The sequence below is a fragment of the Adiantum capillus-veneris genome, chromosome 9 (genome assembly GCF_014529385.1).
Source record: "Adiantum capillus-veneris isolate H3 chromosome 9, ASM1452938v2, whole genome shotgun sequence".
Lineage (NCBI taxonomy): Eukaryota > Viridiplantae > Streptophyta > Polypodiopsida > Polypodiales > Pteridaceae > Adiantum > Adiantum capillus-veneris.
In genome coordinates this window covers 141,548,801-141,569,687 of record NC_140939.1, presented here as the reverse complement: position 1 = coordinate 141,569,687, position 20,887 = coordinate 141,548,801, and the positions used below count along the sequence as shown (strand labels likewise).

Genomic DNA, 20,887 nt, shown 5'->3' with positions numbered 1-20,887 from the left:
CCATCAACTAAGTTCACCCGCTATGCTCACAAAGTAATCTTTTAAAAGTGCTTCACCTAATTTCCTAATTCCGCTACTTCCAAAGTTCATAGGCAATTTTCATTACAACAACATGTGGAATCACTGTGATACACCTCTCATGTTTTCTTGTAAACAGTCTAGCTGAACTAAGGACTTGAGGTAAACACAAAGAAAGACTATAGCAGCTAAAGATACTAACTTGCAAAACAGATGTCAATTTGATTTTAAGATAAAGCAATTTTACCTCGCTGCTTTTGTTAACTGATTCAACGTCAATTAACAAAAGATGATAAAGATCGAAGACGTACGGATACACATCGAAGATCAATACGAAGATGCAATAAAGATTGGAGTTACACATTTTTCACGTTTTCTCAAAATGGTCACGTATTGTAAATTCTTGATTTATTTGAAGCCATTGTAATATTTTAATGTGTTATGGACTCAATGGGAGTTCTAAGCTGTAAAGAATAGGTCAGTTAATGTGCCTAGGTAGTAGATTCAGTAAGTGGTGGAGCCCTAAAGGCCTTGGGCGCCCGAAAATTTCATATTTTACCCTAGGTACATAAGGCAGTGTGTAAAGGAAATTAAGGTTCTCAAGGTCATATGTTGAGAGCGCTCTTTGGGAGAGCTCTTGAGGTGTGTGGCTATGGAGTCCTTGAGCTTCTCCTTGCTCAAATGAGACTTGATTAACACTAATCAATAATTCATTCTCTTTCACTATGCCTCTGTCATGCTTCTTATGATTGCCTATGATGCAATTAGCTAGATCTTAACTAACTAGTGATTAATCTTTCTCTAATCTTGTGTGATTGCCCTCTTTTTCTTGTGTATGCATTGTAGGTTTGATTGAAGTGTGGTGCTCGATAGATCTATGTGGTGTGTGCTTGTGATTAGTGTGTTGCATGAAAGGATTAGTGTTGTGTGTGTCTTGCAATCGTTAGTGTGTGTGATTGGATTGATTAGAGGTGAAGAGAAGTGGATGTGGAGATTGCCCTTCATTGCAGCTTAGCTCCTCCATAGGCCAAGAAGCTCACTTCATAGAGTTAACCATTTGTGTTGCCATGATTAGCTCACTAATCGTGTGAGTGTTTCCATGCCCTAGCCGAGTAGCTCATCCCTCCAGATTGATAATTTTGTTGGTCATTGGAGCTATTGCAACGATGGGACCCCCAACAATTGGCACCGTTGTCGGGGATGATGGCCTACGGTAGTGTAATTGTGGCATAATCGAATACATTCCCTCACTAATTTCACTTGTGTGTTTATGTTTTTATGGATTTTGGATGTGTGTGCATGAAGCAATGTGTTCATAATTCCTAATGTGTCACAATATCTTACCAATTGTGTGTTTACACACTCTAATTTCACACTAACCCCTTGCTAATTTGACTAATTTTTGCTAACTTAGTAACTTGCTATAAAGGATTGGAGCATTCAACCATTCAATTGATCTCCAATGGAAAGGTAATCAAGGTGGTATTCTCAACCTCCCTAGAATCTAAAGATGTGTAGAATTGTGTAGAGATCCCAGCATGATGCAATGTAATGTTGATGCAATGCAATGTTGATGCTATGTTGGATTGAAATTTTTTTGATTGTTCGTTTTCATGTCGTCGTAATGCCAAAAATTTTAAAATTTGGTGGCGCATGAATTTGACAAGTTTCAAGTGCTAATTGGTGAATGTGCGTTGCTAATTGTGTGCCTAATTGAGTTAATTGCATGCTTGGATGGTCAATTGCAAGTGTGTGTGCACTAAAATCAAGTGTGTGTGCATTCTAATTGAGTGTGTGTGCTTAATTTTAGGTGTGTGCACTATTTTGCCCATGTTTGTGCACCTAAAAATCAATGTGTACTTAATGATTTTTCAATTGTGATGATTGATTTATGTTGTGCTCATACCCAACTAATGACTTGTGAAGTCACATTGCAAATTCGACAAGTTTAACCCTTTTGTGTGCGCACCTAAAGATTGGTAAAAACTGTCAATTTTATTAGTGTGTGTGCCTAAAAAAGTGTTTAATTTACATGATTGATTCATATTTTGATTGCATACTTGATGTCTGTAATGGTTAATTGCTGCATTTTTGTGCTCAAAACAGGGATTTACACATTTCAATTGCGTCAAATTTTGACCTAATTTTGTCGGTAGTTTTGCCGGTTTAATTGCCTACTCTTGCTTTATTTGATGAAATTGTTTGGCAATTGAATTGAGGTGATTTTTGCAATTTTATTTGGCTACACTAATCCCCAATGTGTGGAGAATGTTTAGAAATTTTTTGGGTATTTTTCGAATAATTTTTCCAAAATTTTGGTAATTTTTTGTTAATTTTTGCATTAATATTTGGTTAATTCCATAAAAATTTGATATTTTGTGATCTTTACGAACCGCTTTGAATGTGAGTTCACGGCTTGATTTCGAGCGCATTTAGGCTTCCATTTGCCAAATTTTGAGCGTTTTACTATTTCCGAGGATCGGGTTGACGATTTGTCGAATTTGGTGTTTTTCGATTAAAAAAAGGATTCTGGAATTTTCCAAGAATTTTTCAGGATTTTCTAGCAATTTTTTGGATTTTCGAGTGAAATTTAGCGTTTTTGGCTAATTTTCGGCCTATTTTTTGGACATTTGGAAATAAAAAATTAATAAAATACAGGTTTCAAGCTTCAATACCGTGCCTTGCGGCGCATACAAATTCTTCGTCAGTGGAAAGCTTTACGATCCGTTGGGATAGTTTTCGTCGTCATTAAAAAATACTCTTCTTTTTCTTTTTCTCGCTCCGGGTGAACGTATCCACACCCACTCTCTCTCTCTCTCTCTAAATTTCTCTCTCCTCCCCACCCCTCCCAATCGCGATTATTAACTAACTCTCCCTCGCTCTCTCACTAACTCCCTCTCTCTTCCCACCCTCTCTCTCCAAGCGTGCACCCCTCCTTTTCTCTCTCCTCGCTTTGTTGCTACACGCCAAGCCAGCGGCTCCCACACCGTCTTTGTCGTTGTCGCTTACTCTCTCTGCTCTCTCTCTTCTCTCTCTCCTCGCACACACTGCCACGTCAGTGCGTTGCTCCTGGAGTCCAGCTTGTCGCAGTCTCTTTCTTCTCTCTCTCCTCCGCGCTAGACAACACTGAGCAGACCCGCCATCAGCGCTACCATTTTTGTCAGCATGCGCGAGCTGCATCAGCCACGTCAGCAACGCAGTGTGCGCACGCGCACGCTCTCTGTAGGCTTTCTCTCTGCGTCCCTGTCCTGCTGCCTTTGCACGCCAGGTCCGCATTCAGCGCCAGTACATCCCTGTCACGTCCGCAATCCACGGCCGCCGCCAGTACAGCCCTGTCACGTGCTGCAGTGCTGGTCGTCGCTCGTCAATGCCCGTTAGGTAAGGCTAGTTAGTTAAACCAAGCTTAGGTTAGCTTTAGTTAGTAGGATTGGCCTTAGGTTAGTTTAGTTAAGGTTAGATTAGTTTAGAAGTTAGTATAAAAACAATCACCAAAAAAATAAAAAACACAAAAAATAGAAAAATAAAACAACTCATAAAAAATCCAACAAGAGTTTTAAAAAAATTAAAAAAAGAAAAAAATCCAATAAAAATATCAAAAAAAGAGTCTTAAAAATTCTTTTTTTTTTAAAACTCACAGAAAATCTTAAAAAACTAAAAAAAATGAATGACACAGATAAGTCACAAAAATAATTAAAAATCCAAATAAGTCACAGAAACTTCTAAAAAATTAAAAATTTCAGAAAAAAAGAAAAAAACATAGAAAATTCACAAAAAAATAAAAATCACATAGAAAATCATCAAAAATTCAAAATTTCCACAGGTAAATCACAAAAACTGTAAAAAAATCATAAAAAGTCACGGAATATTCATAAAAAATGCAAAACTGTCCCAAAAAAAACAATAAATCACAAAAGAATTTTAAAAATCACATAAAAATTTAAAAAATCACAAAAAAATATTAAAAATCAAAAATTTCCCAAAAAATCGTTTTAAAAATCATAAAAAGACCAAAATAAAAAGGAAATTCAAAATAGACACAGTTAGATCAAGATGAGATCATGGCAAAAGCTGGACAAAGATCTTCAATAGAAGATCCAATGAGAATAGTTGTAGTTCTCAGCAGTACAAAAAGAGCAAGTGTCAAATGCATTGCTCTACTAGATAAAGATGCAAAGTTCAATATGGTTGCAGACAACATCCAGATCATTCTAGAGATTACTACTCCATGTAAACATGATAGCAAAACAATGCTAGGTATGCATACAGGTCAAAAAGAAATGGTTGCTACCCTTAGCGTCCAACATCATGAAGAGCAAGTAAAGTTTCAGGTGGAGCCTTCAAAGGAAATGCATGCAGATGTCATCCTTGGACATCAATGGTTAGACTTACACAAGGCCTACAAAGAAGATAATATGCTAATACTCTCTTCTCCAAGAGGTAGCAAGCAGTAGATACAGGTACTGTTAATGTTAGATTCAGAGTTGCAAAACTCACAAGAATCAAAGACAAATCTTGCAAACAACGGTAAAAGCTAAAGTGGACCCTCCACATATTAGCAACAATGTGTGACGTCATATGCCTCTACATCAAAGAACCCTCATGGATTAGCTTTTTCAAGCAAGTCAGGCTTTCAAAACTTCAAGTCAATTGCTGACCCAAATAAAACCTCTAAGGAGACAACCAAAAAAGCAAAGATATTTCATCCAAAGTACTCAAAAAAGCAAAAGATAGTCAAGCAAGTGTTTGTTCCGAGCAGTTTAGTCAAAGTCAATGATCCGGTTTGGATTAAAGATAGAAAATCAACACAGAAAGACAAACACATGGGATGGATAACATCACAATGGAGCTTAAAAGAACAAGAGTACTATAGAGGTAACAGACAGATATGGGTGTCAAAACCGTAGGTTAGATCATATGAAGTAACGACAAGACCCTCCCAAGAAAGAAGGCCCACAAGGTTTCAACCTCGACAATATCCTAAGATACCTAAGAAGCAGGTATACAACAGAACAACATCAAAAGATGCTAAAGTCTACCACAACTCTCAAGAGGATACAGAACAGAGACGGATCTCAAAGGATCTTCCTCTTAGACAAGGATTTTACACAGGTTATAAAAAGATTTGGCTACTAGTCAACCACAAGCCAAGTGCAACTACACCAGGCCTGCATGAAGATCTCAAGAACTCAACAAGACCTAGATCAAGGCAAAGTCAACAAAGGAGATACAAAGGTCATCAAGAGATTTGGATTCCTAAGTCTTTCAATGCTCCTAATAAAAAACCAGATGTCAACGATCAACAGAGGCCTACAACAACATCAAAGACTTCTTACAACAGGTCTAATTGAAGAAGCAAACAGATAATGGAGTCTTCACAGTCAAAGAAGGACAGCCCAACAAACATGAATACAGATTCAAAGATGATATAACAGGTATGGCAAAAGAAACCTTCAATGCCAACTTGGTCCTTCACTAATCCTCTTTTTGAGGATTCAAGCTTACTTTTACCTGAAGAAATGTTTGTCACCAGGGTGCAAAAAACACTCTTTGGCATAGTTAGAGTCAGGCTGTTGAGCCATAAAATGAGCAAAGTATCAATCCCAAAGCTTCATGTCTTATTAAACTATGTGTTAAGTCGTAGTTATTAGGCTTACGCTCAAGCTGGAAGAGTTGAGCATATTTAAAGTCATGTTGCTCATGCTGGATGAGATGAGCATAAGAGTCGAAGTCTATTAACTTACAATTGGTGGAGTGTCGTAGAGTCCAACACTCACGCACAGTGCACAGTAAGATGAGAGCACATATCCTCGTCAATTTAAACCATTCTTAAAGGGGTGTCAACTTGCAAAGCCATGTCATATGCTTTTAGAGCTACACCATCTTTCTGAATAACCCCTCAGAATCCTTCTTGCACAGCATACTGTTTTCTATGCATTTCTACGTATGCATAAATAGGATGTCCCATTATTGGACATATGCATTAGACACTCTTTTTGCTTCCATCTATGCTAATTACATATCTATCAGTAAATAATCCCTTCAGTACTTTATTAATATTTCCCATGCTAATAAGTTCTCCAATAATGCGCATATCCCAAAGGCACTTTTTTCCCACTAGGTTTTTTCTCTTTGGTCATCCAGGTATTAGAACCTAATTTAGAACCTCATCATTCTACTTCACTTGTACGTACTTCTCATAAATAAACAGAAGCCTCCTCATTATGCTATTACAACGGACAAATGCAACATCATGTCTCACATCAGACATATTCGGACCAATCAAGATGCTGTAGGAAATTGAACCTCATCAACAAATTCAATGACAAATGAAGACAATCAACCCATCAACAACCAATCAAAAACCTTCCACAGTCTCCATGGACACTTTTCAACAGTGCTTGAGGATGGGCACTAAAATCGGAAGGGGGGAATGTTAATTGAGTCACTGTCAGTTAACAAAAGCTACTAAAGACCGAAGAAGTCGGATGTACATCAAAGATCAATGCGAAGAAGCAGTAGAGTTACACATTTTTTCAAAATGCTTACGTATTGTAAATTCTCGATTTATTTCAATCCACTGTAATATTTTAATGTGTTACGGGCTCCATGGGAGTTCAAAGCTGTAAGGAATAGGTCAATTTTTGTGCCTAGGTAGCAGATTCAGTAAGTGGTGGAGCTCTAAAGGCCTAAGCCCAAGCTTTGTTCTCTTTCTTCTCATTGTATTTAGTAATGATTGGAGGTTCTTTACCTTCTCCTTGATTTCTTGAAGTTGCTGATTAAGAGAATCCTTCATCTGTATTAGCAAATGGTTTTCTAGCTTGAGAATGTGCATCTCTACTACAATGTTTTGTGTATAGCCTAATAGCCCCGTCATACGATCTCCTACAAATCTCATCAATGAAGAAAAATAAAAAAATGATGGGGTGCATTTAGTGATGGGCTCTATGGGATACAATCTACCATCTGTCCATAGATTTATGTGCTTATAATGTTCTAATCTCAATGCTTCTATGACAGAAGAAGGAGTTTCACACATCTATTTCTTTGTTGGAGAGGGGAATATTTATCTTCCAACTCGACATGGAGATGATGGATACCTCTTTTAGCAGGATTCATGGAGATGATGTGGGAAAGATGATGAGTTGGATATGATGCACAGAAAGGTGTAGAGAAAGGACCAAATGAGCAGAGCGAAATTTGAAATTTGGACCAAAGAGAAAAACGATGCATTGGGAGGAAGAATAATTGAAAAAGAGACACATTCCCAAGAGATTTAAAAACGATACTAGATGTGGGGCCTCGAAAAACGACATCCCGTGCACCCAGTAAAAATTAAAGTTTTCCCTCCAATTTTGGGTTTCAAGATTTCTTGTTCATTTTTCTAAAAATGAAAAGTATTTTCTCTCTCTACCATTTCTTACAAGGCGAATTGGATACCTCAAACTTCCCCTAATGCTCTGTCGATGTCACTCTTTACCAAATTGTTGCTGGATGCCTTATTTATGGATGTCACTCTTCACCAAATTGTTGTTGGATGCCTTATTTATGGATACAATACAAGGTTAGATATTCAATTTGCAGTCTCACAGGTCAGCAAATTTATGCTAGCCCAGGGTCTAGGGTCTAATGTCAACATGATTTTTCTCTACTTGAGTGGCACTTTGCATCTTGGTTTGTTTTATCCTAATGGCGCCAGATTTACATGCTTTTTCGGACTCCAATTGGGCTGGTTGTTTTGACATGCAATTGTCCATAAGTGGTTTTTGTTTCATGCTCGGCAATTCCTGCATATCATAGTTGAGCAAGAAGCAACCAACTATGGCCACTTCTAGTTGTGAGACTGAGTACAGGGCAATCTTCACAGACTCATGCTCAAACGCCTTATAGCTGATTTGGGTGTTGGATAGGACACTACCAACATCATCTACACTGATAGTCAGGGGGTATTTTCAGTTGCAAGGAACCTAGTTTTTCATGCTCACACAATGCACATTGAGGTGCATTACCACTATGTCAGGGAGGAGAGATTCTCAACAAGAGAGATCAGCTTGGCTTATGCGCCAACGTAGGACAACCTTGCAGATCTATTCACAAAGGCATTGCCTCGTGAAAAGTTCAAAGCTTTTCGCAAAGCTTTGCCCTTTGTGGATTGATCATGCACTCAGAGCATGACACTTTCCTATACATTATGTGCCAGCTCTTGTTCAATGTATCACTCCCAAGGGGGATTTGTTACCGCATACATGTGGTAGTGATGTGTGTGAACACATTTAGGACCGTCGGGGTATTTTTCCCCTCAGTAGGAGGTTTTTCCCCCCCGTGCATTGTATACACGCCCATCACTCTAGAGCTAACTCAAATTTCCATTGCACACCAAGTAATACTACTCTCTGTTGTGTGCCTTGAGCTTCTTCATCTTCTCCAAGCTGTGTGTGTTTCCTTGCAACCCTATTTCCAACATACAACTCACATATATAGCTGCTACAAAAAAAAAAAATCATATAAAAAGTACCCATAGGTGGCTCTTTTTTTTGTAGCAGTACCCACATTCCCATGGGTTATGATACACTGATCCCTACTCCTACTAGCTCGTCCTCTAGATATCATGAGGAATCTCCAAGAGATCCCCCTTCCTCACCTTTATTCCTAAGCTAATCGACCAACAGCAGGAGAAGTCATTAGCAACTTAAAATGCAGATTGAAATTTGAACCCTAGTCATCTCGAATTTGAACGTAGTGTTGTTGCGCTACACCATGCAGACGCATGCTCACGGTGTTGACTACGCGCTTTTTGTTATTGAACATACCTTACAGCCGCCGCCCCCCGGCGGCCCCTTCTTCTGCATGTACAGATTCGGCACACGCGTTGCTGCTCCCTTTGTCTTCTTCGCATGGAATCAGTTATCGCGCATAGCAGCATACGTACGTCATCACTCCCTCGCTTTGGTGACCGTGTTCGTGTTTGCTGCCAGAGGGTATCGACTTAGATTCGGTTTTTTTAATGATTTTACACCAACTAGGGCCCCCTACTTCATAGGGTCGCGTGACCGCACTCGAACTCATCACCCACAGGCGGCTCTAAAATGAAAGAACTCATGTATAAACTTAAATGATTCAATGATCCCCATGCAAAAGTCACATCTATGCATAACACTCTTCTTCACCAAGGCTTGTTTAAAAAGGCCAAAAAGTTCCCAAAGCCAATAAAAACAATAGTCACCTAAAGAATCTTGTTTTAAAGATCCGAAAAGCTCCCGAAGAAGAATAGTCCTAAATAAACGATAAAAGTAGAGATTGCCTTTAGTCCTTATGTGAGCTTCAAATAAAATTTCAAAACATTCCCCTTTATAGTTTGTGGTCCCCTCCTTAAATCTTTCTTTTGATCCTTTCTCCTTTCTATGCTTTTGAGACAACGAATCTACATTCGTCACATAACCATCCTTTTGCATAACAATTATTTCCCACTTTATACGTTGTGCTCCTAAGCTTATAAGAGAGATGTAGCAAAATGTCAATATCTCAAAGCTTGTGGCATGGTCTTGTCATACTTTGTAAGAAAGATGTAGCCTAATGTCAATATCTCAAAACTTGTGGCATGGCCTTTTCATACTTTGTAGAAAATAGTGGGAGACAAGAGAACCGACAGGGCATGAAAATAGCTTGTAATAAGGTTGCATTCTCCCTTTACACTTTGCGCTTCTAGGCGGCCTATGCGAGAGTTTAGCCTAAAGGCATTTTTGTGTAAATAGAGGTATGAGCTTTTTGTTATTTTGATAGAAAACATTGGGGACAAGAGATGTAAGAGTACATGTTATCCCCCTACACCAAGAAAAGTCACTTTGTTTCTCACATTTTGCTCGGAGGGCACAAGCATACTGCAGTTGCTACTCCCTTTCATGCCTCTAGTTTCCAGACTTATGTCCACTAGACATCAAGGGGCATAGACGCATATTTCAATGAACAAAGTATGACTCACATTTGTAAGCATGTGTGTGTGCACGCGCACATGTATGTGTATCTTTGAGAGAGAGAGAGAGAGAGAGAGAGAGAGAGAGAGAGTAGTAAACTTTATAAAAACATAGGAACAATCCCAAGGAACTTCAAAGATATATCCAATGAGTCTTAAGACTCAAGAGGTTGTTAGTCAAGAGAGAGACATAGGTAGATAGATATTTCTGTCATCCTTGAAGATCAAGCATGACCAAGGGACACAATGAAACATGCCATATGCTCTAGGTTGAGCTGGTTAGTGACTATCAGTGCTTGAGGATTGCAAAGATGAGGCTAGCAATGGAAGACGGTAGTCGTGGTTGAAAATTTGAGGAGAGCAAGTACATATGGTATTAAAAGTTGAGCACTCAAGTAGGGTATGACACTAGAAGTCTCAACCTTGGAAGGTAGTAGAGTGGAGAGAGAGAGAGAGAGAGAGAGATGTAGGGACTTTCCCCCAAATGCCCTATCTAACACCAAAGGTAGTGGAACTGAGCCAATTTGCTACTATGACGTGGATTGCAAATAAAGGGATCTACTCAACCATATGTGGATGAAGAGAGTCTCCTCTCTTACAAACAAGGAACATGCTTATGTAGTTGGGGATCCCATGCATGCCAAAATGTGTTTTGAACTGCTCAATCGTGGATTGCAAGAAGAGCGAATTTTTAAAGCTTTCATTAGAGCTATTGCACGAATGACGATGTTTCTCTTCAATTTTACACAATTTTGAGGCTCTCAATGTGTGTGTGTGTGTGTGAGAGAGAGAGAGAGAGAGAGAGAGAGTCCCAATACCGATATCATTTACTTTTTTTTTAGCAATTCCCAAAAGGAAGATGGTATATTAAAGACAAAAAATAAAATAAAATAAAATTGTACAACCATCCTCGTGCAAAGGCACTGCCATTAGGGTGTTCACAAGTGTTAAGAGCATATAGCTTTTTACATGGAAGTTATAACCAAAACTACATGCGTGGGTGCTACCACAGGACAACCTCCTCTCACAAAATGCCGTGTGCCCCCACACAAGCCAGTAAAAGCATATCAAAATATAGCATGGGGAATCCGCCTAGTCTAGAGATGCTAGAAGAACTGGGAAGAGCTTCCACGATCACAAGCACAAGACAGTATCAGGTCACCTCTTCCATGATGAAGCTATAGCAGGCTTTAGGGGAGCCAAGCCTCGACCAAAGGCGCCCGTTGTTGCCACACGGACAGGCTATTGTTGCCACCAAGCACAAAGAGCTCGACGTCGAACCCAGAGTCCCGGACAAACCATCATCTGCCCTCTCCAAGAAGTGGAGGGGGGTTGATCAACTCCCATCTTCAAAAAATTACGTATACGGAAGAGCAATTGGGTGCTCCCACTCAAGGTGATCGGCTCTGCTTCAAGCGACAGCCAACTCCGCCTTGCCCCATGATGCATGCTCATTGCTATGTACAAGCATGCTATGAAATTGTGTGCCACGTGCTCCTGTGAGACTTGTCTCCATCCATCCTTATTCCTAGCATAACATTAAATATACAAGCATGATGTGTGGCTTTGCAGAGAGTTGATTCAAAAAAGGTGTGGCTTCGCTTTGCTTGCCAAGAGGCACCCGTGCACACGGCACTTGCTTGCGCACACACCCACAACATGTGCGGGGGTGTCACTGCTCGAAAAAAGCCATTTTCTTGGTCATGTTTTTAAATTGGAAAACTAGCCGGACAACCAGGATCTTTTACCTTGAAAATCAAGGTCCGATCAGTTTACAACTGGCACACTACAAACCTGGATATATGTGAGCACTGGTTGGGGGGGGGGGGTGGTTGTGTGTGTGTGAGAGAGAGAGACAGAGAGTTGCCAATGAGTATCTTTTTATGGGTATCTAAAAAGTACCCAAAAAACACTCTGATGTGGACTGTTAAGGGACGGACGTGTCCATGTGTCTATTCAATGTGAAACTAGATATTTAGGGAATAGCTAGCTCCATCAGCGTGCCAAACTTTTTCTTTTTGGTTTTTTGGGTGGGGGGGGGGGGGCAGGGAGAGAGAGAGAGTGTGTTTGTACAATTCCTTATCTAATATAGAATGGGACTTTCTAGAAATGCTTCCACAAAGCAAACCATCATCAAAAACAATGGAGGTACAGATGGCAAAGGGGCGTGTGAGTACACAACTAAACCTTTCCTTAAATCATATTTCGACCCATAAAATTTCGACCCTTCCATATGCCAACTATCTTCAAGAACAATACTGAGACCATATTGTGTGTGTGTGTGTGTGTGTGTGTGTGTGAGAGAGAGAGAGAGAGAGGGGGGGGCAGGCTACATTCAAAACATTTATCATTTTTGGCCTCTTTTCAAGAGTTTCTGTAGAAAACATACATCTGTATGAGCTGCAAAGTGACAGCTTGGCTTTCCAAACTGCTTTTAAGGTGTCAGCAGAAAAGTGGCACCCACCTTGCGGCATCACTGTGGGGAATTATGACAAGAAGTGTCCTAAAACAACAAAACGAGAATTCAAGAGAGAAGGATAGGATAACCCATGCACAAAGGAAAGAATGAAGTGAGGAAGAATCCCCAAAACCTGTCTCTACCATATCGATATGTCGCCCAGAAGGAAAAGCTTCGATGAAGGCGGGATAAATTCTGAAGATTCCAACCTCCAAAAAGCAGTTTTTTGACAAGCTCAAATGTAAAGGCCAATTCAAGCAACGATCTCATCAAGACATAGATTATCAATCCACGAACCTAACATTGACATATCTGCACCCGCGCCTTCTTTTTGTGATGTATTGTTTCCATTTTTATCAAAGCACTTACTTGTAATGACACTCGCGTCATCTTGAACAGGAGGCCGCCCCCCCTCCTTCGCCAACCCTTCTCTCCATGACAGATCAGGTTCCCCTGGGCCTCGTATGCGGAAAGAGCTCGACCTTCTCAACTTGGACAAATCCTCTTCTTGTATACCCCACTCTGGCTTCCCTGTTGGAGAACCCCAATCCGACCATGCGCAACCACCAGCTCCTCCTACATCCCAAGAGCCCTTATTGCCTTTAGCTCCAACAAATGTAGGTGATGGAGACCCTTTCCACATGCCTTGGCCCTCTATCCTCCTTCCTTGCCCCTCTACAAACATCTTGCGCATGGCGATAGATTCAAGATTGCAAGAGACCTCTCTTGAAGACTGTGTAGGAGAAGATTGAAATTGGGTTAGTAGGCGGCTTTGAGGTGAGCCATTTGATACTACCGAATGATGGTTTTCTGCTTCAAGTTGAGCATATACTGGGGCTTCATGCATATTGATGCCAGGGGACGTAAGAGTTTCTGTAGCAAAAAGCTCTTCGAGGTTCGCAGGTGCCAAACTAAGGCCAAGGCTCTTGTACCGGCCACTTCGAGAGGAAGTGGCAAGACTTCCAGAGGCTGCCACAGCTGCATTCAAACGTGCTTGCATAGACAAAGAATGAGCAGACGGAGATGGAAAGTCGCTTAAAAGCTGCTCGTCAAAATCATTACTTGCAGAAACATCACGCGCATGCAGCGCGGCTCGTAGTCGGCTTGCCTGTAAGCTGGTTCCAGGAAGATGTAGGGTAGGAATATTTGGTTGCGGCCATGCTGCATTCGAAAGAGAAGACGAGGACGGCGACATGGGTGGCGTCCTCATAGAGCCCTGTAGGGCACTTTGAATAGGTTGCAGTGGCGAGAACTGCGGCATCATAGAAGGCGAACATGGACCAAGAGGAGGACTCATACAGGATAACTCTGGGAAAGCAGATAAAATAGGAGAAGGCAAGCCTGACCCTGTTGCTGCATACACTGGCCGAAGCTCCTCTGCCTTATGGGCAAAAAAGCAGACCTTCCTATTGCATTCTGCACCATCTTTGCAAAGCCGGGTGCGATATTGTGCAGGGTGCAACCAACATTCAAACACACCATGGGCATACTCACACGTGTCACCTTGACTACATGCACCTTTCCGAAAATCCGGGCAAGGAACACAGCTGTAGTGGTATCTTCTAGGGTCTCTCCGGCGTGCATTCTCACCAGGATGAGCAAAAGGGCACTCTGTCCAATCATGTGAATAAGCTCTTGAGCACGGGCGGATCTTGAAAGAATACATTCTGAATTCATCACTAGTGTAGAAAGTGTTCTTGATGTCAGGCAGATGTTGATCAACTGAGCATTCGCGAGCCTTCTCAGCATCATCCACATATCCTTTGGTTGATAATGCAATGGGGGATTTCGGGGAAGATGAAGCAGATGGGGAGAGCGATAATGTTGAGGCCCCAGATGTGGTAGAGAGACCAGATGATGAGAAAGAGCTCTTCACACTTAATACATCTAGAGCTGTGCTTATGCCTATATCCTCAAGTGCCGAAGGTGCAAAACACTTTTTAAGCTGATCAACCATATTTGAATCATGTTCTGCATAGGAAGCTGATGGCTTCTCCTTGCCCAAGAAAAAATCTAGCATTGGCTTTGCTTCTGCGCAGCCATGTGGCACAACTATCACATCTGCTGGTCTTCTTCCTTGGACGTCACGCACATTAACATCTGCACCAGAGTTGAGTAGAATCTTCACTGCTTGGACTGCCGGAGTCGAACCTCCAGCAGCGGCACAATGCAAGGCCGAGGTCCCATCGCTGCCACATGCCTGATCAACATCCCCTCCTTGCATAGCATACTGACTCATTATGTACGTTAGAACATGGAGGCTACCATACAAAGATGCAATCATTGCTGGAGTCCTCTGTTCTAGAGCCATCTGCCGCCCTCCAGAGCTCCGAACATACCACAATCCCACATCATCTACCTTACCATTTCCTTCTTCCACAAATTTTCGGAAGCTGTCTAACTCATCATTTGCAGCCAATTCCAGCAAGCGAGAGCCAGATTCATGGAGTTTCTTCATTTCATAATCTTTCTGAACATTTTTGGCAGGACTACCTTTAAGAGGAACCATCCCGCCCATGTGCGGAGAAATATGGGCCTGGTCAGGTCCTCCGCACATCCTTGCAGTTTCCCTTTGCCAATCCAGATTCAAAGCAGACACAAAACTGCAAAACAGGAACGAGCTATGAGATATTTCACTTATGCTCTCTCTCTCTCTCTCTCTCTCTCTCTCTCTCTCTCTCTCTCTCTCTCTCTCTCTCTCTCTCTCTCTCTCAAATACGGGGAAATGCAAGGCTTCAGTACGCATACGCATTCAAGCCAGTACCTACAAGAATGCACACATACATACTGAAGATAATACATGTCAAGATGGTACAAGCAGACATTCATTTTACTGTGCTTCCAAAAAAGAAAAACCTCACTATGTTGTAAACCCTTTCTTGCTTTCCTGGTGAGAAGCAGTTAGTTACAGCATACAGTGCAGGTATTTGGCCTCTCTGAGGAGCCTAAGAGGTTTCTCTGTTAGTTCTAGGGAAGCGTGTTGCCGGAACTGTGGTCCAGAGCCGGCATTACCACTTTGATACTGCTGTTGCAGACCGGACTTATAGTACTACTATTGTGTTTTGGGTCTCCCCAAAGAGGAGGACAACAAGAGCAGTCTTCCATACCGCAGCTGAGGGCAAGAATTTCAAAGCATAGAATTTGCAAAGCGTTTCTGTCAAAACAGGGAAGGGCTAGAGAACAGGGGATGGACGAGCGGAGACTCGAGAAACAGGGGATGGGGGTATGGCTCACAGCTACTGCTGCTGCTATGGCTCTCTCTCTCTCTCTCTCTCTCTCTCTCTCTCTCTCTCTCTCTCTCTCTCTCTCTCTCTCTCTCTCTCTCCGTCTCCGCGCCCCCCCAATACACACACAAACCATGCAGATCAAGTTGATGGGTCGCCATTAAACAGTTCAAACCAGTGGAACATAGCAAGAAACACAGAAATGGAGATATGGAGAGAGAGAGAGAGAGAGAGAGAGAGGGGGGGGGGGGGGGGGGGGGGGGGGGGGGGGTACCGGAACAGAGTAATGCTGTCTTGCAAAAGAGACCGTGTCGATGCTGGCTATGGCGGGGGCGAGCTTGAGTAGCCTAGGTTCCCATTTCAATTTGTCCTCCGTCTCACGAGTCACAACATCATCACCATCATCATCTAGTTCCGTGCGCGCGCACACACAAATAGAAGAGGGGAGAGAGAGAGAATGTGATCGTTGCTCTCTTCTGCGATAAAGCAGACAAAAAGGAACATCCACAATCAGCAGAAAATGAATAAAAAACTGAATAAATTGCGAATTCGGCACTAGTGGAACTGTGGAATAGGCCCATGTGTGTAAATGTGAAAATAAATAAAATAATTTAAAAAAATAGAATGCATGAAAAACCGACACGTGCCGTTCCTTTCCCTGCCAAGCTGACTGACTAGACTGCAGTTATCTTTTAGCTGCCGGTGTCAAGACCCACTCACTATTTCAGATATTTTCTGGTGTCCGCTCTCTAAATTTAGATATTTATTGTCTTATTTTCACTAGATCCTCAATTAACTAGAGAAACTGCTCCCAATCAACTGTCGCCATGTGGCAGACCCTCTATGCAACGGTCATCTTTATTTTTGTGAAAAGTCGATCGTTCATTAAAATGCAGTCAAGAGTGGCGTCCCACACAAAACATTTCATACACACACATCCCTCAAACACCATGGACTATTTAAAAAAAATCCCATTACTCAATGGCAATCGGCTCAGTTATTCTTGCCCCTCCCAGTTTCCATGTCAACTGCTGATGCAGCCTCCTCCCTTGCTCTCATGTTGGCCCCCGTCATGAGAGAGAGAGAGAGAGAGAGAGAGAGAGAGATGCAAACAGACATTGCACACATAGAATTCTTCCCTTCCCCAACTCGCCCCTGTCACGTCAGCTGCTCCTACAACCTCCTCACGTGCTACCCTCGCCTCACCCACACGTCCCTCTGCTCAGCTTGCCCTGCTATTGTTGCTCCTATGTAGACGGAAGAGAGAGAGAGAGAGAGAGAGAGAGAGAGAGAGAAACCCATCCGTTGCACAAGCCCAAGTCTGCTTCGCCTTGCCCCTCCATCGTAGACCCAAGCGAAGGTGGTTACCCAAGAAATGAGTGGTGTGGCCTCCACATGGCCTCGTCCTGCAGGTCGCCATAAAGTGGCTTTGACACAGCAACAGATACTTCGATGGGCGGTTTGTGGAAACCATGCGATACAGCTTCTAGAAACACTATGTGAGAGTGAGAGAGAGAGAGAGAGAGAGAGAGATTCACAACCAAGATTGCCATGCTTCAAAAAAAAAAAGCACCCCCTCAATTTTTGAATTTTCCAGAATTGCAACCACATACACACACATTCCTCAAATACATGGACTTCTGAGGGCATGAGTACTTTTTAAAAAAATATGAAAACAGAATGTATTGAAGGAGAGAAAAAAAGATTACAATGGCCTAAAAGGGTGAGAAAGAGGCTTCCCAAAGAAATAAAAAATTAAGCATGCCAAATCTCTCTCTAAAGTAAAAGTAAAGCATAACAAGTCTCCATAATTGTGCAAAACAAATAGAGGGTATGGGTAGACATCCTTTGGTCACTGAGATGCAATCCTATGCTCACTTCTTGAACATGAACAAACTTGATGAACCTTTGCCTAAGCCAATGTCATGAAGAGATTTCATAATAAACTCCTACTCTATCTTGTCATATGCCTTGTCAAAATCAACCTTGAAGAAATAAAAATCCTACTCATTTTCCAAAGCATGCTCCATCCCCTCCCACAAAGAAATAATGGCAACTGCCTTTAATAAAACCTTTTTGCTCTTGTAGGATGATCTTTTTGCTCTTGTAGGATGATCTGATTCATGAAAGGGCTAAGTCTCCTAGTTAAGGAAAGAGCAAAGATTTTGTAAATTGAAGTCGTACATATAATGGGTCTCCAATTTTTGAGGTCCTCCTTCACACCTCTTTTATGGATGAGTTTTATAACTCCCATATTCACACAGGCAGGGAGAGCTTCTTTCCTAGTAGCTTCAGTTTCCCTAAGTTTGCCTTCAAAAAAAGGTAGGTCAAGGGAATGTGCTATGTTTGGAGCCATTGTTTTCCTTTTGACCTGAGCTATTCTAGTTGTGCTTCTTGAATCATATTGTCTCTTTTAGGCAGCCTGAGAAAATATTGGAAAAGAACTCATGAGCTACCGTTAGGTTTGTCCTTGTGGGAGTTGACATCGGTGCCATGCTTGTCTCTCAAGAAAGGAATGAAATCCTTCACCTTTTTCTTCTTCAAAAGGTCAAACATCTTCTTATCAAGTCTATCAGTTTTACCATCCCAAAATTCCCTAGTGGAAGCAATGGCACTACTAGCTTGAAGGAGCTCTTCTTGCCTAAGAGATTCCCTTAGCTCAAAGAGCTTTGTGGGAGGAGGGTCATACTTGGAGAGGGATGCCTCTAGTTGGAGGATCTCCCCACTTATCATCATCCTTATATCAACACGTTGTACTTCCATAGCTAGTCTCTTATAATGGATCAGGGTTTCTTGTATCTAATTTATTGCACTGTCCTAAGCTTTAGCAGGAGAGGCATACTGATTTTAACTTATGAAAGGAGAGAGTTTTACTTAAGACAATACAATAAGAGGAGACTAGAGGTTGTGCGGGGCTGATTTCTTTACACAATTACTCTCTCTCTCTCTCTCTCTCTCTCTCTCTCTCTCTCTCTCTCTCTCTCTCTCTCATAATAATCAATAACTAATTCTCCTAGATGATTTTCTCATATTAAACTGATCATTTAATGTGGGGAAGTGCCAGGGGAGAAAAAGCTAGAATATTGGTTAAGCTAGCAGACCGGCCACAGTAGGGATCCAAAGGAGGGAAAATAGGGATCCAAAGTGGGGGCCATCTGCAAAAGAGCCATGTGCAACAATGGGCTAAAAAGACCCTAAGGTTCAGCCCATTAAGACTTCCAAAATGCTAAGGTTCCAAAATTCAAAGGTTGTGTCCAAAGGTCAACCCTAGGGGAAATTGGATGCTTTGTGTGTGACCAAAAAAGTCTTTTCAAATCCCTACATAGGAGGGGGCCAGCCTTGGGAGTAGGGAATGAGAGAGAAAGTCACACACACACACACACACACACAGAGGCTCCCTTTACACAAAGGGAATTAGGGACACATGTCAGCTCCCTAGCCCAGATGCCCACAAGGTGTGCCCAATGCTGGGGTATAAAGCCCAATGTGGTCGCCCAGGTAAGTGGGCGGGTCGCCAGGTATGTACACATATTCTTTTGTAAAAACCTAATAAGAACTCACTATGCTCTACACACATTACAGTAGAGCGAGTTCACCATATCGTCGTGCTCTTCTTCTCGCACTCTCTCTCGCGTCGCACTTGCGCTCGTACTCCTTCAACTGGTATCAGAGCTCAGATCGAGGCTCGGGGCAGCACTGCAGGAGGCTAGAGTCACCAGCTCAGATTGGAGTGAAATTCGACAGGCGAAGACACGTCCCCAAATCCTGTGGGCAAGCCCAAAGGGCTTGGTGTACTCAGAATTTCATTCTGAGGTCATCTCGGCCACCATTCGGCTTCGACAAAGGTCTGCACAGGCCATTTTCGACTACGTGGTCTCGGCGGGTGCAGATCCGACTCTGCAAATTTGGGGTTTTCGGCTTACGACTGCAGGTGCTGAGGATATCGACACTCCCAGAGTGTTGATTTGTGGCTGTCTACACATCGAAGGACGGCTCATAGTTCTTGGAGGCGTGTCACATACGACACGGGCACATCTACACACAGACTGTGGGCGACATCCACTAGTTCATCAGGTAGCTTGTGTTTGCTGCTTGACCTTCCAGATTTCATCCTGACATTGCAGGTAATTCGACATGGGATGTATTGTCAGAGATGATGTATGTTTGTTGAGGGTTTGCTGGCTGTGAGTCACGCAGCAAACAACCGCCGCAGCGGTTACAGCATATAGTGGAAAATTTGTGGATGTATGACTTTGTGGGAAGTCTATGTACTGTCAGATTTACTGCAGCCTTTGTTGAGGGTCGAGTGAGGTTTTATTGAGCTGGGGGATTCTCGAATGTTGAGATCCTTTCGGTGATACAAGTCTTGGAGCGATCCCTCGAGCACCCTTAGATAGGCAGCTAGGATGTATTGATTGTGAGTTAGACAGTTGGGATTGCATCTTTGCTTTACTGCCGTTGAGGCATTGTCACAGTCTATGCTTACAGGACAGTGACAGGACAGTGAGAGACAGTACAGGTGCAGGACAGGTTTACCCGCAGCTTACAGTGTCAGAGAGACAGTGTTTTTTGAGCTGTTTTTTGGTCTATTTTTTTAGTACACCAGAGCCATTTTACAAAGGAGACTCTGCCGAAATTTATGCAGAATCTGAAGCTTTCTTGGTTCATTTGACAGGTTGATATTGGTTCAAAGGTCAGTTTACAGGGGAAACTCTGCCGAATTTTTCCCAGGAAAGTAAACCACTGTGAAGCGTAGCTATGGCTGGATCACAGGACACTACTCTTTACAATATCAAGAAGCTGGATGGAACCAATTTCCCATTGTGGAAGAAGCAGATTTGGCATGTGTTGGTACAAAAGAAGCAGATAAAACCTATAAAGCTCAAGGGGATAAAACCAGAAGATATGGACGAAGATGAATGGAGCGAAATGGATGAATTGGCACTTTCTACCATTATGCTGACTTTGGCAGAAAGCGTTTACTTCAATGTAGCAGACGAGATGCCGGCTTATCAAGCATGGTTAAAGCTGAGTGATTTTTATGAGAAGCAGAGTGCAGCTTCACAGGTATACTGGCTTAAGAAGCTTGTTGACTTGAAGATGAAAGAAGGGACACCTATGTCCAATCATCTGAATGAATTCAACACAATCTATAGTCAGTTCTCAGCTCAAGGTGTCAAGTTTGATGAACCTGTTAGAGCTATGTTCCTGTTGATCACA

General features: G+C 42.1%; 1 protein-coding gene across 1 annotated transcript; it reads right to left on the bottom strand.

Moving 5' to 3' along the window:
- Positions 1 to 12,315: 12,315 nt before the first annotated feature.
- LOC147451282 (zinc finger CCCH domain-containing protein 30-like) lies at positions 12,316 to 16,146 on the bottom strand. The gene is made up of 2 exons (XM_086520238.1): positions 15,942 to 16,146; positions 12,316 to 15,046 (listed from the first exon to the last, which is right to left on the bottom strand). The coding sequence occupies exon 2, from the start codon at positions 14,998 to 15,000 to the stop codon at positions 12,697 to 12,699; it is 2,304 nt and encodes a 767-aa protein (XP_086376364.1). The 5' UTR covers positions 15,001 to 15,046; positions 15,942 to 16,146; the 3' UTR covers positions 12,316 to 12,696.
- Between the last annotated feature and the right edge of the window lie 4,741 nt (positions 16,147 to 20,887).